General features: G+C 37.5%; 1 protein-coding gene across 1 annotated transcript in view; it reads right to left on the reverse strand.

The window, feature by feature from the left end:
* LOC116650092 (piezo-type mechanosensitive ion channel component-like) overlaps positions 1 to 17,825 on the reverse strand; it is a 160,435-nt gene extending 142,610 nt beyond the window's left edge. The window contains exons 1-4 of the mRNA XM_070207550.1: positions 17,449 to 17,825; positions 17,215 to 17,381; positions 16,828 to 17,151; positions 16,536 to 16,772 (exon numbers count right to left, since the gene is read on the reverse strand). Coding sequence (XP_070063651.1) covers positions 16,536 to 16,772; positions 16,828 to 17,151; positions 17,215 to 17,381; positions 17,449 to 17,750 — 1,030 coding nt within the window. The 5' untranslated portion in view covers positions 17,751 to 17,825. The remainder of the gene's footprint in view (positions 1 to 16,535; positions 16,773 to 16,827; positions 17,152 to 17,214; positions 17,382 to 17,448) is intronic.
* Positions 17,826 to 18,190: the final 365 nt, after the last annotated feature.

Here is an 18,190-nt window from a genome sequence, read left to right on the forward strand (position 1 = left end):
CCTTTCTTAAAAAGAATCGTCCCCGATTCTTAATGATTTCTTTTTAAAGATTCAATTTGTTCGTTTAATTGGTTTATTATGTCAAGCTCTGTTTCTATAGTTTGAGTGTTATGGTACTTTTGATTACTTGACGATTTCAATTTCAGTGTTTTGAGGGGATTTAGATTTATTAAAGGGCAGCGTTTAAGAAGCTTTACCATAGTAAAAATAAAAATTAGTATAAATAATAAAAAGGTTATTTTTGAATGATTACTTTCTAATTTTATAACAATTTGTGATAGTATATTTGTATATTCTAGTTGAAGTTCACTATTATTGGTAACTTGATATTCACTAACTAAGTAGTTTGTGAATTTATTGTGTTTAACATAATTAAGAATATTTTTCTTTTACATTGGTGTAGGTAACACTGTTTATGGTTACTATGGTTTTAAATGTAACAAGGTAGATGCCTGTAAGGCAGGTTTTGTTAATACAGTTTGTGCCTGATACTAAAATAGCGCAGTCTGTTATAAATTCTATTGGTTTATTTTTTTCGGATAATTTTATACAATTTGTAAATTTTTTATTAAGGAGATTTACAAAAAAGTTTGGTTAAAAATTAATGTGAGCAAAACTATTATACATTTCTCTTCTAAAGTTATCAATGAGATAAAACGTGTTATTACATTTAGCAATTTTGTCGTTAATGAAAAATTGTCCATCTGTTTGGGATATGGCTTTAGAGTGGTATAACTTACAATAGTAATTAATTGTAGGGTATTTTATAAAAACTATAATTAAACCTTGGTATGAAACGATCGAAAAAGAGGAAATGTCTAAAAGATCGATTAGAGTGATATTGAGTGTTTCGTGATTAAATATATTTATCATGTCTTGTTTATTTAGGATTTTTGGATTCAATATTCTGGCTTTGGAAAATGTGATAGTATCCAGCAGATTTTGTATGTCAAGTGATAACAACTTAAGTCGATATTTTTTCATAAATAATTCCTGATTAAATTTAATATCTCTTAAAAGATTTGTGATTTTAGTGACTTCTTTGAAAATTGCAGAATTGATTTGATTTTGCTTATTATTGTTTTGAACAAGTTCATTGATTTTAGTTTGGATAGTTAATAAGTCATTATGCTCTGGTGTTCCTGTGATCCATAAAAATTGTGCCTAGTTCATTGATAGTACGTTTGGCAATTTTGTGAGGTGTAAGTTCAGAAAGGAGTGTTTTGATTAAATTCAATTCCAAGGTTACTTCCCAATCAATTGTATTGTTTTTGTTTTAAAAAAAAAATTATTTCTTTTTCAAAAATATCGTTATAAAAACTTAGATTAGTAACGTGAAAAACTTCTCCGTATGCTTCGTAAAAAAAAGATTATCTGTATCCTCAAGTAGGACATAGTCATCATTTGAATAATTAATAATGTCTGCACCGCAAAACGGCAGTAAAACAGATAAGATACATAAAATGTGCATTCTAAAAATACATTAAAAAACAATAAAATAGATTAGAATTTGATATTGTCCTTGTGAATAATTTGCTTATTTTGACTTTATTTCCTAGGTCTTCTTTAACTACCTGTTTTTTAAATCTAGGTTGCAGTTTGTTTCGTTCGCCATGTTTTTTCTCATAAATTATTTCACCTACTTGGTAATTTTTTGGTGACCTCTTTTTGTTATGGTACTCTAACATTTTGGCTTGGGCTGAATTTAATTTTTCTAACAATTTTGGGTGTTCTATTTTGTTAAATAATATGTCACATGGTTTATGTTGAGTTGTCGATTGAATTGTGATGTTATACTCTTTAACTGCTCGGTATACGACTTCGGAATGATCCATTATATTGTATTCTTCTTGAATACTGCATGATAAATCGCTATACCTGAACGAGACCTTGACGATTTGAATTGTGTCGAGGAAAACGTAGGTTCGTTGTCCATCATTATGGATTTAGCGAAAGGAAAAGTTTGGATAAGTTCCAAAACTTTGTTTGCCATATCTGATTTGTCATTGATTTCCTTAATCACTAAAAATTTAGAATATGCGTCTAGGCATGTCAAGAATGTTAATTTTTGAGCACAAAAAATGTCAATATGTAATTGTTCACCTTCTCTCTCCGGAATAGGGGCTCAAGAAATAGGAATTTGATTAGGGTTTCTGTTATATATATTTTTATTACAAATTTCGCAGTAGCGTCTGTGTTGCTTAAGGGTTTTATATAGTGTTGGCCAATAATAGTGTTTGAGAATTTGCTTAAGATTTTTTGTCCAAGCCTCTATGAGCACGATGCTCGTGTTTCTTCTATTATAATTTCTTGGTCAATTTTGTTTTCGATGTCTAGGACAAACTTTTTAGTAAATAAAAATTTGTTGTTAAAAGTGTTTTTAATGAGTTTTGGATTTCGTATAAATCTTCGAGACTGCAATGAACTCCTGTAGTCAGGTTTGGTTGAAGAAATTCTTTAAGTATGATTATTAAATTGTGTACTATGTCGTATTCTATAATATGTCTTGTTTTGTTGAAAACTTCATATTTTTCGTGAATTGTTATGTTGTTTTTAGAAAAAAGTAATTGTAGTTTAAATTGGTTCAATGGTTTCGGACACGAGATTACTTTCTGGTTTGTAAAATATTTTAGGGGAAAATTCTTCTATGAAAGCATGCCATCTTTTCATTTTTGAGTTAGGGTTTCGTGCAGAAACCGCAAAAGAAAGTGGTTGATGGTCTGTTTGGATTTCTAAATTTGTAACACCATACAGGTAGTTCCTAAGGTTTTTTAATGCCCATACAATGGCGTATAGTTCCCTTTCATTTGTGGCGTAATTTCTTTCTGTTTTAATTAAGGTTTTTGAAACAAAGGTGATTGGTTTGTTTTCCTGTGAAAGGACGGCGCCTATGGCGATGTCGGAAGCGTCTGTGGTGAGGACGAACTTTTTTGTATAATCTGAATGAGTTAGTTCGATGTTTTCAATCAAGTGTGATTTTAAGTTTTCAAATGCAGAGATTGCTTCTTCGTCTAGAGATATTTCTGTTTTTTTGGGCATATGTTTTGAAACCATACCTTCATGTCCCTGTAACAATTTAGTGAGTGGGTTTGCTATAGTCGCGTAGTTTTTACAAACTTTCTGTAGTAGCCTATTAAGCCAAGAAAACCTCGTGATTCCCTTAAATTATTAGGAGAAGGGTATTTCATGATTGATTCTATTTATTTCGGATCAGTTTTAATGATATTGTATGATACTATGTATCCTAAAAATTCTTTTTCTTTTCTAAAGAATTTTGATTTTTCAAGGATATTTTCATGTTTGCTTTAAAAAGAATTTCAATGATTTCTTGTAAATCATCAAAATGTTGTTCCGGGGTATTTGAAAAAACTATTATGTCGTCCATATAAATGTGACGAGTTTTTCCGATTTTTTCATGTAATATATTGTCCATTGCTCTCTGAAAGATGCTTGGCGAGTTCGCAAGCCCAAATGGCAAACGAAGAAATTCATATTTTCCATTGTTAATGGAACAAGCTGTTTTTTCGATGTCTTCTTCTTTCATTAGAATCTGATGAAATCCCGATTCTAAGTCAATTGTCGAAAACATTTTGGCTTTGCCTAGGTTGGATAGAATGACTGAAGGATCAGGCATTGGATACCTATCGGGGATTGTATCGTTATTCAGTTTCTTAAAATCTATTACCAATCGATTCCTAGGCGTTCCATCTTCATTAAAACCTTTTTTCCCTACTACCCATACGGGGGCATTATAAGGACTTCTGCTGGGCCTTATTATATTTTCATTTAACATCCTGTTTATTTCCTGACTAACAAAATTGTTAGCTGAATGAGGATAAGGACATTGTTTACTATAAATTGCATTTTCGTATAATGTTCTTATCTCTCCTCTAATATCTGTTCTAAAAGGGAGACATGTTTGAATCTGAGAATGCTTTGTTTCTATTTGTTGAACGACTTGTTGCTCAAGGAAATTCAAATGATCCATTTCATTAATGGAATGATTTATTTAGCATAAAGAAAAACTTGTTGTAGAGGATACCGACATCTTTCGACGTCTGCTCTTTTTGAGTTTTAATTTCTTTAGCTTTCCTTCATTAAGAATATCGTCAACTTTAGTTTTTTCGATACGAGGATCCATTAAATAAAGAAAATGATTTACATTCTCCACTTTGGTAGTTCAAATATGAAGCAACGTTATAGGCTTCGTCTGAACTTTTTAAATGGCCAACCGTTTCTTGGACATGTTTTGTAAAATTAATATTTTCCTTTTTGTTATTATAAAATAAAGTTCCCTTTGACAAGTCGATTACTGCCTTAATCTCCTTCAGTAGATTATAACCGACTAATAGATCTGCGTCTAGATTATTAATTTCATAAAATCTGTGGCATTTGCCAAATAAGTTTATGTTATGAAAATGAGTTAGCCATTTACAGTTAATTTTTTTTTTTTTAACTAATTCTTCTGCGTTATCGTATATACCCTCTTTACCCTCACCCACCGGTGCCACCGGTGTCAATTAATATTTTGAAAATTTTATTTATTTTTTGTCTATTCTGAAAATGTAGGGGATTTCTCCCCCTCTTCTTCTAAAAAATGGTCTTCCTCGAGGTTATTGATACGCATGAGTTTGTTAGGTTGCTGAACCGAAGGGGGAGCGTATTCCCGTTTCTTTGATTGAGCCGAATTTCGATTTTGGGGATACGGATAAGGTATATTCTGTAGTTGTATGGATTTGTCTACATCCATGGGCTCCGGTGGAGGTTGAGGAGTCTTGTTGCTTTGTGCAAAAATTTGATTTTGCGGAACTTGATTGAACCTTAAGTGATTGTCATATCTTTTATTAGGTTGTTTTGGGGATTCAGCTTTCTTTTGCTGATTGTTATGCACTGGGTTTAGATTGTTACGTTGATGGGTATTTGCGAAATGGTGGTAAGCGAAGTTAGCCCTTTGGTAATTCGCTTCCAGTTCCTGAGCTTTTGCCAAAGCATTAGGCAAATTTTTAAGTTTAAGGGAGAACAAAACTTCTGAAAAAGAACCGTTAAGACCTGTGATGAAAATTCTTACAGCGTTGTCTCTGTTTATCTTGTTCATTTCCGTAATGATGTCGGCTTTGTCACCATACGTCATAATAGTTTTGTTTTACGAGAACGGATAAGTTACCTTGTCGTAAAATACTTAACTCCTGTTCTATTATGTAGATTGGTCGTCTATCACTGTAGTCGAAATCCAACCTTGCAAGTATAGCTTCAAAATTAAGAACGGTACCGTGATTAGTCAAGGTATCATTAGCTTTACCTGTTATTTTATTTCTTGATATTGTTAAAGCACCTACGTACTTCGCGCCAACTAACATATGCATTATAGCTGCCTGAGAATTCTGGTATGGACTTAATAACATCAAAAGATTTATCACAACGAATAAGGTCATTTATTTCAGTAATCTTATATTCTTGTTCATTATTAGATGAGAGAGTGATGTGTAACTTCAATTCTGCAATTTGCTCTTGAAGCGCTCTGGTCTGAGTCGCAATCAACTGAGCTGCCAAATCAGCTGTCAAGTTATTATTGTTAGCCTTTTTTAAATTTTGAAAATCTTCAATTAAACTTTCTATATGGTTATCCAGCCTATAACACTTATTATTCTAACAAATGCGTACACAAATTTAAACTCTCATTACTTAAGTGAAACATTTTTTTTTTTTTTTTAAAGTAAATGATGATGGCTCACGTAAAAGGTCTTTCTTTATGGGTGATTATATATATGTCGTTCAATCTTCCTTCCTTCCTTCTGGGTTTTAGGGTCCTCTTTTATGGGGGTCTCAGGTTGACGTGATTTTTTTTATTTGGCTAAAAGTTTTTGATTGGTGAAAAGATGTTGTTGGCGAAAATATTCGTTTCACTTCTTTGATCGATTAATTTTTTGGAATGTTTTCATTTAACTTGAACGGGAATGTGATTTCACTTTTAATTCTTGAGAACAATTAATATTTCCAGCTCAGGGTATTTTCACTACTCTTTAAGTTTTCAGAAGCAGGATATTTCCGTTCGTCGGAAATTTTTAATGTTTCTTTTAGAGGCACTCGATATTTTCGTTCTTAAAAAATTTTTGATGCTCTTTTGAGGCAATCTTGGACTGGTAAATCGGCACTTTGGCTCACTCGCGAATCACTAAGGATTTTGTTTCTTTTAATTATCCTTATTTTGTGCTTATAATCGCGAGCACCACGTTAGGCGCCAATTAATCGATTAGTGGCTACTAATTAAAAAAAAATATATTTTTAAGTGGGAGGCTGAAGGCTTCCGATTTATTTGAATCCATGATTAGAACTAAAGTACAATTGTGAACTTATGCTGCAAGTCAGCTATGGTTATGATAAAGCGTCTTTCCTTAAAGTTTACAAGCTCGCGGGAGTGGCTTGTGTAAGCTAGACGCTTTGAGTCATGTTTACGTTAGCAATTGCGTTCTAGAGACTGGGTCTTTAGTTTACGTTATGAATTGCGCATGAGAATATGAATCTTTATGTTAAGTGGTTGCGCTGTTATGTTTATTTTAGAGCTGGGAATCTGTATATTTATGTTAGCAGAGTTGCGGCTGTGCGTTACGTGGACGTAGTGATTGTAACGGGTCTAATAAGTCTGAAAGGGCTAAGTAATTGGGATAGCGACTTATACTGAAATGTTGTTTATGATTGATTCTTATTGAATAAGAATTGCCTTGCGGGCTGGGTGATAACTTACATACTTTAAAGTTCTTATGCAAGTATAATTCACGCATACAACCAAAGGTGCACGTACGCTATTGGTTGAGACAGGAACTTTTCTCGAGCATACATTTCATGGATAAAGCGCAAGCACATTGCGTCGATCGTATGTTCTAAAATTTTTCGCTCAATGTACTTCGAAAACGAAGCGACGCAAAGCAGCATCCGGCAACTAACTTCGTAGCTCGTGTCAGCATCAGCAAGCCGCGACTTCGGCATTCGTTGTCTGGTATTTGAAGAACCAACAACCAGTCGGTAGGCATGCCGTACGAAGCCTCAAGGGCCAGATGAAAGGCCAGGCCAGAAATTTTGCATCGCATTCAAATGTATGGGCGTTACTCATCTTAGTGTTTGAATTGTCTTTGGTAAAACTGTGTTTGCGTGTTATTTGTGCAGAAGTTGTGCATTTCAGGCTTTCCCAAGCAGCACCCATCACGCAGGCCGACTCAAACCTTACCGCAGCGGAGCGATCCCAGTGACTCTCCGTTTCCCCAACAGAATTAATAAACACTCTGTGGCGGAGTTATCAATACGGCTTGATACCCCTATTTACAGCTTCGCAAATTTCTTGTAAAGTGGGCCTGGGTAAGACTGAGTCATCACCCCGGCCAAGGAGCTACTTTACAAGTGGCGCCCGAGCAGAGACCCTAGGTGTAAAGGAGCGTGAAGGGCCGTGAAGGAGCGTGGCACTAACGTGGCAAGTGAGAAGTAAGCTGCCCGCGGCATAGGAAAAATAAGCGTAGAAAGCCCTACACGGGTGTCAGCAGCCAACGCACACTTGCAGGCAGACACGCATAAGTCGAGAGTCAGCAGAGAGCACGTCAACGGGACAGCTGCGTAGGCGAAGAGAACAATAAACTGAATTCGGGTCAATAGGAACATTGGAGCAGTTGTGACGAGTAATATTTTTTTGTGCGAACAAACTAAGCTGTGGGGACAAAAAAAAAATGGTGAAGATTTAAGACAAAGTGAGCAACAGCAACAGCGTGTATATTTTTTCTTGTAACCCCGGGTGCAAAATATAACAACAATTAATGATAGCTTATAATGACTAATTACCAATTGAGTGTAAGTGACCACGGTGCAGTAACATAGAACCACGGTCAAAAAGTGGATGCGTGTAGCGAAAAGGTAACGTGGGTCGAGGCCGGTCGCAGAGTCAATTTTTAGGGTGGTCAACCTAAGGTGCAACTTATTTTTTTGGGTGGCCAATTGTGGTGGCCAAATTAAAATTGGAAATAAAATTAAATGAAATAAGTGAAAAGAAATATAAAATAAATAAATTCTATCTTCCAACATCAAGTGCATATATATATTCTATTTTCGATGTTATACGTCAAGTTTGGGGACTCTAGCTCTTATTATTTACCAAAATTGCCCAAAAAAATGGATATCGACATCGATTTTTATCGATTGCTTGAAAACGGAGTAAGCTATCGATTATCGGAAACAAACTCGATCTCCGCAGGCACTAGGAGCACCTACATCTAAAATTTTAAGTCTATAGCTCTTATATGTTCTGAGATCCTTGCCTTCATACATACGGACGGACGGACGGACAGACAGACGAACATGGCTAGATCGACTCGGCTATTGATGCTGATCAAGAATATATATACTTTATGGGGTCGGAGATGCTTCCTTCTGCCTGTTACATACATTTGGATTTTGCACAAATACAATATACCCTTATACCCATTTTTAATGGATTCAGGGTATAATTAAATGAAATAAAGCAGAATAAATATAAATTAAAAAATAGCGATGGAAACGGAGATGTTTTGCGTGTCGATGGGGGTCGTGTCGACGAGGAAGGACTACGCTGTCGCCACCCGATCGTTCATCAGTGGTGCCTGCGTGGCGAAGGTAGTGAAGGCAGTGGAAATTAGAAAAGTTAAAACGAGGATACGGCTGGCGGACGGGTCAGGATCAGACGTCGCGCGGATGCTGCACGCGGGAGTTAGTCTAGCGGGGCGCACGATAAGCGTGCCCTCCGACGACTGAGGGAAGCGAACCTAAAGCATAACATGGAATACTGCCGTTTCTTCCGGAAGGAGCTGGTTATTTAGGACACGTAGTGGACGGCGAAGGAATACGGACGGACCCCTCAAAGGTGCTTGCGATCCAGTGGCTGGCTGCCCCATCGAACTGCAAGGAGCTGCGTCAGTACCATGGGATGGTAACGTGGTACCGACGTTCGTCCCCAATATTGCGTCGGTGGCGCGGCCGATGACCGCTCTCTTGAAGAAGGGAATGCAATGGTCGTGGGGCGTGGAACAGCAGGATGCACTGGAGCAACTTAAGGAGCAACCCACTACCGCGCCGATCCTCGCCTGCCCGAATTTCAGCATAAATATCGTGCTGCAAACGGATGCAAGCGATTACGGTCTCGGCGCCGTTCTGCCACAGACCATCGACGAGGAGGAGCTCTACTCGCTTATGTCAGTAGGAAAGGCAGAGCGCAGGCTCAGCCACGGAGAAGGAATGTCTGGCTATAGTTTGGTCAATCCGAAAGTTGAGATGTTTTCCGGAGGGGTACAGGCTCGGCGTTATTACCGACCACATTTCACTTAAATTGCTTTACTCCATAGGGCGTCTATTTGGAAGTATAGTTCGATGGGCCTTAAAGTTGCAGCAGTTCCAGTTCGAGGTGCAGTAGCGACAGGGGAAGTTCAACGTGGTAGCCGACGCACTGTCCCGACAGCCATTGGAGGCATGTCGTCAGGTCGCGGAGGAGCAGCACCCATGTGGATGGCCCACGTGTATGCTGAAGAGACTCGCCAAGAAGCCCGCAGAGTATCCGTACTATGCTGTCGAGAACGCCAAATCTAAAGAGAAGAAAGAAATCTAAAGAAAAGAAAAAGAGGAGTTCAGTAGACGCTTTATAACGCTTCATATGCCCATAGATAAAATGAAGCGCGACAAAGACTTTGATCTTGGGTGGGAGTGGCAGAGTGATAGAAGTGACAACCTGTGGCAATGGGTGCTCAGCTATGAGTCAGGAGGCTCATCCTGCCACCGTCACCGAAAGCCATCGACTAGGTGGTGGCGCGATTCGCCGCACTCACTTGTGCCAAGGCCTCGTGACGACCTGGAGGGGCACGATTCGCCGCCACCACTCGTGCCCAGACCCCGCAACGGGGAGTGGTGCAAATCGCCGCAGCCACTCATACCAAGGACACTGATAACGATACCGAAGGGGTCCGGGGGTGGGACCCCGGCTTCGAGGACGTCGCAGCACTGGCGGAAAGCGACACTGAGGAGTGCCGACCGGTGATCCCCGAAGACGTTTTCCCACCGGCAGGTTGGAAGGTCCGCACCACGGACGGGAGGCTACCGCCTAAAGCATGCGACCGAGTAGTCGTCGAGCCAGACGGTTGGCTTCCTCGCATAAGCCGAAATCATTTTTGCGTAAGTGACGGTAACGCATGGTTAAGCATAGAGAGAGCTTTCACCGCACGGCGAAAAGTGCATGACAACTTTGGAACCGCCAAGCCTACGAAGGCCCGAATTTAGGGACCGCGAGTTGCCAGGTTAGGTAGGAACGATCAAGAATTGACAGTGCAGCAGGGCTAAGAAGGCTGAAGAAAACAAAAGAACAAATTAAAGTGGATATATGCAGAGTAAAACTGTGTTTGCGTGTTATCTGTGCGGTATTGTGCATTTTCAGGCTTTCGTTTGCGCCGGAGCGACCCAAGCAGCAGCCATCACGCAGGCCGACTCTAACCTTACAGCAGCACAGCGATCCCAGCGGATACCCTTTTCATCAACAGTATTAATAACCACTCTGTGGCGGAGTTATCCCTTTGATACCCTTTTCAGCTTCGCGTCTCGGCAAACAACAAATTTTTTGTAGAGTGGACCTGGGTAAGACTGAGAAGCTACTTTACAAAAGAATACAATAGAACAGAACAGAATAAGTTACTTTTTTATATTTTTTATATTTATACATCGACAACACGAGTGCCTCTTCACTATAATACAATATTCAATATAAAGCCTCGCTGGAGTACACAATTTACTAATAACATCACCGTCCGATGGAGGAGTTTTACATGCTAGTCCGGCCAGCTGTGCCCCTTTTCACAGCAAATTTTGTCAGTGACTCTATTAGAGCTTATAGAAAGAAGAAGGGCGATAGTAGAGAAAATAGTGTTCCTTAGTACAATTTAAAAATAATCGTACCTAGCTTAATTAATTAAGAAAATAAAATAAATAGGCAAAAGGAAAGAAAATAAAAATAGTCAGTGACTTCCCAGAGGTATCCTGAAAAAACGATTTTATTACGGGATAGGGAAACTTCGGTAGAGAAAACGTGATGCAAACTATTTTAATCTTTACATAGCACCCAAAAAGGATTGTGCATTGTGTAGTCTGTTGTGCACGTGGATAGGAATAAGGGGCGATAATTTCTGGTTGGTCTGGATGGAACATAGAATTAAAGACGCCCTAACACTCAAGGAGAATCTATACCGCCAACAATCAACATATGTAGGAAGACAAGACTGAGAATTGTCTACGGTTGGTTGACGACGGAAGATTAATAGCCTCTGTCCACTGTACACATTTCTCAAACATTTCATAAAATGTCACATTTTTGACAAATGTGTGAAATACGTTTGTGCGTGTTCCCATAAGAAACCACATTTCACATATCTTTTAAAAGTGGCACATTTTTAAAAAATGTGTAAATTCGCCCCGAACACCGTGTTTTTTGCGATGTTGTGAAAAATGGTAAAGTATCATAAACATCAACAGCTGATATATTAATAAAGGCAAGCGGCAACTCTAAATTAGAAATTTAATATTAAAATAGTCCCACAGTTTTTAGAATTTAAACATGGCAAAATCTCGAAAAGAGTACCTAAAATGGAGCCCATACTTCGAGACCGCAAATTTTGAGCTTTGGAAGAAGAATTTTCCGGCGTCTATGTAAATTAAAGAAACTCAATCAGCTGTTTTTTTTAAAACGCGGTACTTTTGCCACTCACATGTTACCGACAACCGGTGGAACACTAATATGTGATATTTGAAAATGTGACATTTCTTAAACCAGTGGACAGAGGCTATAAGAAGAAGCAGTCTGCTGGTCATAATGCAAAAAGCAGAAATTGCTTCTGAAAAGATACAATACGATCCTGGCTATTGTTATACTGCGGAGACCAGATGCAAGAGCAGTATTCAAAGATAGGACGAACAAGGGAGAGATAAGTGTATGATAGAATAAATTTCACAGCATCCGCATATATAAGTACCTGGGCATGTGATATAACCAAGGGGAGACCATTTATAAGAGTAAACAGTAAGGGTCCAAGATGACTACCTTGAGGAACACTAGAAGTAACGTGAGCCTGTTTAGAGGTAGGCAGCCTAAGCATTACTCTTTGAATCCTACCTTTTAAATAAGAATTAATCCAAAGCAAAAGAGACGGAGGGAAACTTATTCGGTCAAGTTTAAAAAGTAAAATGTCATGGTGCACAGAGTCAAACGCCTTACTGAAGTCAGTGTAAATGACATCAGTTTGCATTTTCGAAAAGAAAGCATCATTTACCAAGGAAGTAAACTCAAGCAGATTGGTCGTAGTTGACCGATTCTTTACGAATCCATGTTGAACAGGAAAAACAACTGATTTGCAGAAATGCTGCAAATTCAAAGTGATTATTGTTTTAAATAGTTTAGGAATAGCAGACAGTTTTGCAATGCCCTTGTAATTTTGTATATTACACTTTCCACCTTTCCTTTTGAGAAGAACGATATACGATTCTTTCCAAACAGATAGAAAGACAATTCAAGGGATAGAAAATAAAGATTTTGCAAAGAATAAAGAAAGGAAGAACTACAGTCCTTGAGTAGACAACTAGGAATATTGTCAGGTCCAGGAGAAAAAGAAGATTTTAAAGAGTTTATAGTTAAAAGGAGAAGTAATGGGAGGAGTTATAGATCTAGAGGAAGAAATAGTATAAGGGTAAAAATAAGTATTAGAACAGACGGTAGAGTAAGTTGATAGGAAAAAATTAGCCAAGAGGTTAGCAGAATCTGAATCATTGCAAGCTTTATCTATCCCGAAAAAAATGAAGATGGCAAACTTGAAGGCTTACGATTAAAGTTTACAAAATTATTTACCTCTCTCGGGTTTCGGTCAAATTGCCTTTTGTAAAATGTAAGATATTTTTATAGCATTGAGAAGTTCGACTTGGCTTTAGAATATTTAGCCAAGTGAATACTCGAAAAATAAAAATATTCAAATCAATCTGGTATTATAAAAAAGACCAATTGATTTCATGAATACCTTGATTAAGCAAGGAATAGTGTCCTTTGCGAATGTATCTGCAGGGCTTATAGGTAGCTGATGAATGTGAAACGACCGGATTGGAATTGAATCTCAGGAAGGGATAGAGGACGGGACTTCTACACATAAGCAATAAGGTAATCAATAACAAACACCAGATCAAGAGATCTATTCAAATGATAGGAAATTGAATTTATTTGAAACAAGGAAAGGTCTAGCACGCAATCTATAGAGTCATGCTGTGCTGAGTGCACTGAGTACACAATAATGACCAAGAGATATTCAGCAAATAAAAATCACCCACTCCACCATAAATAAGTAGTTCATTATCTCGCACATGTGAAGAAACATCTTTAATACAAATAATATGTTTCATATAAACTTGAATATCAGAAGTAAGAGGAACATAAGAGCACGTAATATAGATATTCCGTGTAGGAAAAGACAGCTCAACTAAGACAATCTCAATCTCAGTATGCGTACTAAAACAGAACAGTTTAAACTGGAAGGTGGCTTTAACGGGAATTAATTTCCCACCACCTCGAGTCGGTCGATCCTTACTATGCAAAATAAAATTGTTCGAAAAAACCTGAAAATCACGATTGTTCTTCACAATCTGGGCCAGATTAGACGCAGGTCCACCTTTGCGTCGAGGAGCTGACGGTGCTGAAGCAGTTTGGTTAACTGGGGCAGGTTCGAGTACGGGGTCTAATGGGCAATAAAAACAACATTGGAGATGAATCCAAGTGGCTAGGCATTGACAAAAAGGGGGTAGGTGTATGGACAGAGAGAGAGAGAGGGCAAATGGTGAATCTAGCTCCTCAGCTTACAAGACTTAATATGGTTTTCTATTGATTGTTTGGAAACACGGTAATCGATTATCGGAAACAAACTCGTACCGCGCGGGCACTAGAAGAACCTGTTCCAGAAATTTTAAGTCTGTAATTATAAGTTCTGAGATCCTTGCGCTTAGACATGTGGACGGACAGATAAATGGACAGAAGGAAGTATAAACAGAGGGACATGGCTAGAATATACATACTTGTTGGGGTCGGAGATGTTTCCATCTGCCTGTTACATACATTTCCCTTTTTCAATGGGATTATGGAATATAAAGGAAAACCAAAATATTATATTAAATGAATAAAATTATTTAGAACAGAAACATTTTAAATTCGTCAAAATTAAATAGCTATAGAATGAAGAAAATGTATGGTCAGCAAGCCAGCTGTACTGTGAACCATAAATGTAATTATTCATGTAATTTCAATCTATTGTGGGTTAATTTTCATATTCATTTCAATTTTAAATTCTGTTTATGAAATAATCAGCTTCGTAATTGTAAAATTCCAAATAAAACTATTTATTTCATACTAATAATTTATTCTTCTATTCTACAACAATAGGCATGATATTTTTCAAAATCAATTTTCCTTTAATACCAACCTCCGCAATAACTTTAGCAGCCCCAACTCCGAAGCCACTTAGACGTCATCCATATGCTAGGCCCACTTGAGCATTTGTATTGTGAGGCACCAAATTAGACATACGCACTCGGCCCCAAACGTCAAGTCAACAATTCAATAACCCACAACAATGTTAGGAAAGCTAGAAAATCGACCACTTTAAAATAAATACAACTAGAATTTTTTCCTACATAATACCCTTCTTACCCATTTTCAATGGGTTCAGGGTATAATGAATGAAGTTTATGAATTAATTACTTTACGTTAATGAGACTCATAGTAAAAGTAATAAATGCCGCGTTTGGTTAAGATATCTGGATAAACAACAAAGCTGTTCATAGTAAAACCAACTTTCCAATCAAGACAGTTCCGACCTATGTACTGCATGCAACAGAGGGAGTGACTTTAACAAAATATCATGACATTAGCTTTTAGGCTGAGACTAGGAACATAGACCGCCTGACGAAAAGACGGATATAACTATATCGACTCGACTGTCGACACTGATCAAGAGTATATATGTATTATACTGTTGGAGATGTCTACTTCTATGCGTCAAACATTTCACGACAAAATTGTAATCACATCTTCAAGGGTTTAAAAATAACACGCATGAGGCTGTAGCCGGGAGCTCCTGACTTGAGGATACCGTAAACCTATTCCTATACCGTGAAAGTATTCTACCAATACTACATGCTCGTTTGCTTTAGCAGTAGTAAAAATTAATTTAAAAAAAATATATATAGCTTTTAATATGACTCGAACCCATATCAGACCACACTACCAATTGACACTCAGTAGAAAAAACGGATTTAAATAATAACACATACGCACAGCACCAATTACAATATAATAACAATTGCAATGCTGTTGATAGAATTCAAAAAAGATGCGCGTCTGGATATGGATATATGGAGTAATGCTAATAGTGTTACGGAACTGATCGTTTCACGCTTTGGTTTGTTCCGCGCCGACTGGCTCATCGGTTCTCTGGGTGTAGTCCCACCTCTGGCCCGCAGTCCGCACAATCGATATTAACAAATCTACAACCAATAACCATACAGTTGTCTGTCTCTCTTATTTTTTAACAATTCAGAGAAGACCCAGAGTTGGATTGCCTTTCAGGTTCCCTCGCCCCAGACTTTAGACCAGGGTGGTAAAACGCTATTGAAAAGGACTTTCTTCTTCGCCTGTTGAAGCTCTGCCTTTTGTGGCTCGATCCTTAGTCTTGTGGCGCCGTAGGGCTGGCCGCACGTAGGGTCTCCTTGTCAACTTTGCAAAGCACATAAGCGCTTAAACTGTTCTATTTATAAACAAAATATGAAAGTATGCGTGTTATCGAAGCCAGAATATTTTAAATGCGCACATAGCAACTCTTAGGTTTCCTAACCATCGAAAACGAGCTAAAGCGCAAGAATTTCGAAACGACGTGGCAAGCTTACCTGCATGAAGACGACATGTACTAAGAGCATTGTAGGTACGGGATGGTTGAGTACACCGAGCACGTGGTGGGCAGAAACGACTTGTCTCCGGACAACCATATAGCCAGCATGGCTTTGTTTACGACAACGGAAAAACATCCAAGACGGCATAGAAAACGAGCGTGAAATTAAGAAAATAAATAAAAATACACCCACAGAACCGACCGAAATGGCAGACTGAACACATGTGGTCAGAAGCAAAACAGCCGATTGTAAGCAATGTATTCAATGCTACCATTCTGAACACAACTCAGGTATGAATTTGTAGTCAATAGTCATGGGTGTTTTAGCTGTTACCTGTACAGGTTTCATCACAACACAATCGCAGAATGTCCACATTACGCTAAAAGCAATGAATCCAAAGAATCTGGTAATTTTATGTATTCCAAAAACGGCTGTATTAAAATTGTGCACTGCCTTAAGTGCGGAGATTTCAGCGGCTGTGCTTGTAGTTTTTAGTTTAAGAAAAACACTAAGTGGGTAGCATAGTGCATAGCATAGTTAAATAATAAATATAAATTATATATACGCACCATCGAAATCTTTGATAAATTTTGCATACACCTGCATTTTCTGAACTGTAATGAATTTTGGTAATATTTCAGGTACAACGACTTTTTCATTACTATTTTCATCAGACAACGTTTTTATGAGCATTTCACGAGTCAATTCCCTATTCTTGGTAAGGGAGTATGTCGTTTCATATAGTATTGTATCAGTCATAACGCCGCAATTAAATGATAATCTTATTCGAATATCCATTTTTTTACCTGTAACCACAATTTATTATGAAAAATATCATTTTGGAGTTGCATTTTTTTATACCTGTATTTAAGTCGCTTAACAAACGTTTCTTATCAGGTGGTGACATATTCCATAATGTCACTGAGTTGGCATCAAATTTAACTGCGGTAATATCCACGGAATCATATATCATAATATGATCAGTGGCAAATATATCGAAATTAAAGCTCTTAATCAGCTCTTTATAGTTATCATCAGTAAACTGGTGTATACCAGAATAACTTTGAGAAACATAAATAGGTTCATAATGTCCAATTTTAACGGCTATATCAGCTCTGCGAGGAACATTCGGTTTGCCCACTGTTCCGACAAGGGCAAATAGAAATAACGGGCTCCATATGAGTGCTATTAATATTAATATAATAGTTCCACCTATTAGGCATTTGGCATAAAACGCCTTCGGCTCACCCCGTAAAACTGGAAAATCTGCATCCATTTGCCTATAGCATCGCACTATAAATACAGATTGAAAAATATCTTCCATCTTAATCCATTCCATAACTGTAAGTGTGGTATCAATGCATAACCAATCCAGCATTGTTCGAAGAATATAGAGAAATGGTATTTCCATGTAACTAAAACGGTATTATTTTAATATAATAAAAATTATATGAAAGTCTTATCCATTTCGTATTTGCTTACACTTTAAACGCTACATAGTTAACCATTGAAAAACTTTTTGTAAATACATTTCCCAAAATGCGCCTTGGGTAGCCACAACGCATTTGATAGGCTGATAATAACATATGAAGGCATTTGATAAGATAAAAGACGGTTGGTGCGGTAGCCCCGAAACTGTGCGCTGTAACATATGGCACCAAAAAGAACATCCATATGTGTATTCCAATAACCGTTACGAAATGGAACACGATTTTGACAACCAACGCCTTTCGTAAGTATATCGCACGCTCCGTTACGATAGTAACAAATTGAACCACGAGCATAAAAAGGAAACTGAAAGGCACCTTGTTTCCTTGTATATATGTCTCTAGAACGCTTGTGCTATATTTATGACGATACTAAAAAAATTGGTTATTATTATATTAATATTTATAAATAATAAATCTAAATAATAAATAATAATTCTCCCATTTCCTACATATCTCATACCGAAAAATACAGATTATACTTATATGATGATTTGAATCAATTAAAAGTCGACCAACATGCCGAAGGCTTAATTCCCTTGCAGACCCAACCTTCTTATAATGCCTATAGTGCTTTGCCCGTATCTAGGAAGCACAGGGAAATAGTTAATGCCGAGTTTGGTCATGATCTCTTGGTAAACAAAATCAAAAACCACGGCAGATATATAAGACTTTCCAAAGATGAAAGCAGCGTGGCGAAATAAACGACATAAACGACAAAATGTTTTCCATACAAC

This window comes from Drosophila virilis, chromosome 2 (genome assembly GCF_030788295.1).
Source record: "Drosophila virilis strain 15010-1051.87 chromosome 2, Dvir_AGI_RSII-ME, whole genome shotgun sequence".
Taxonomy (NCBI): Eukaryota; Metazoa; Arthropoda; class Insecta; order Diptera; family Drosophilidae; genus Drosophila; species Drosophila virilis.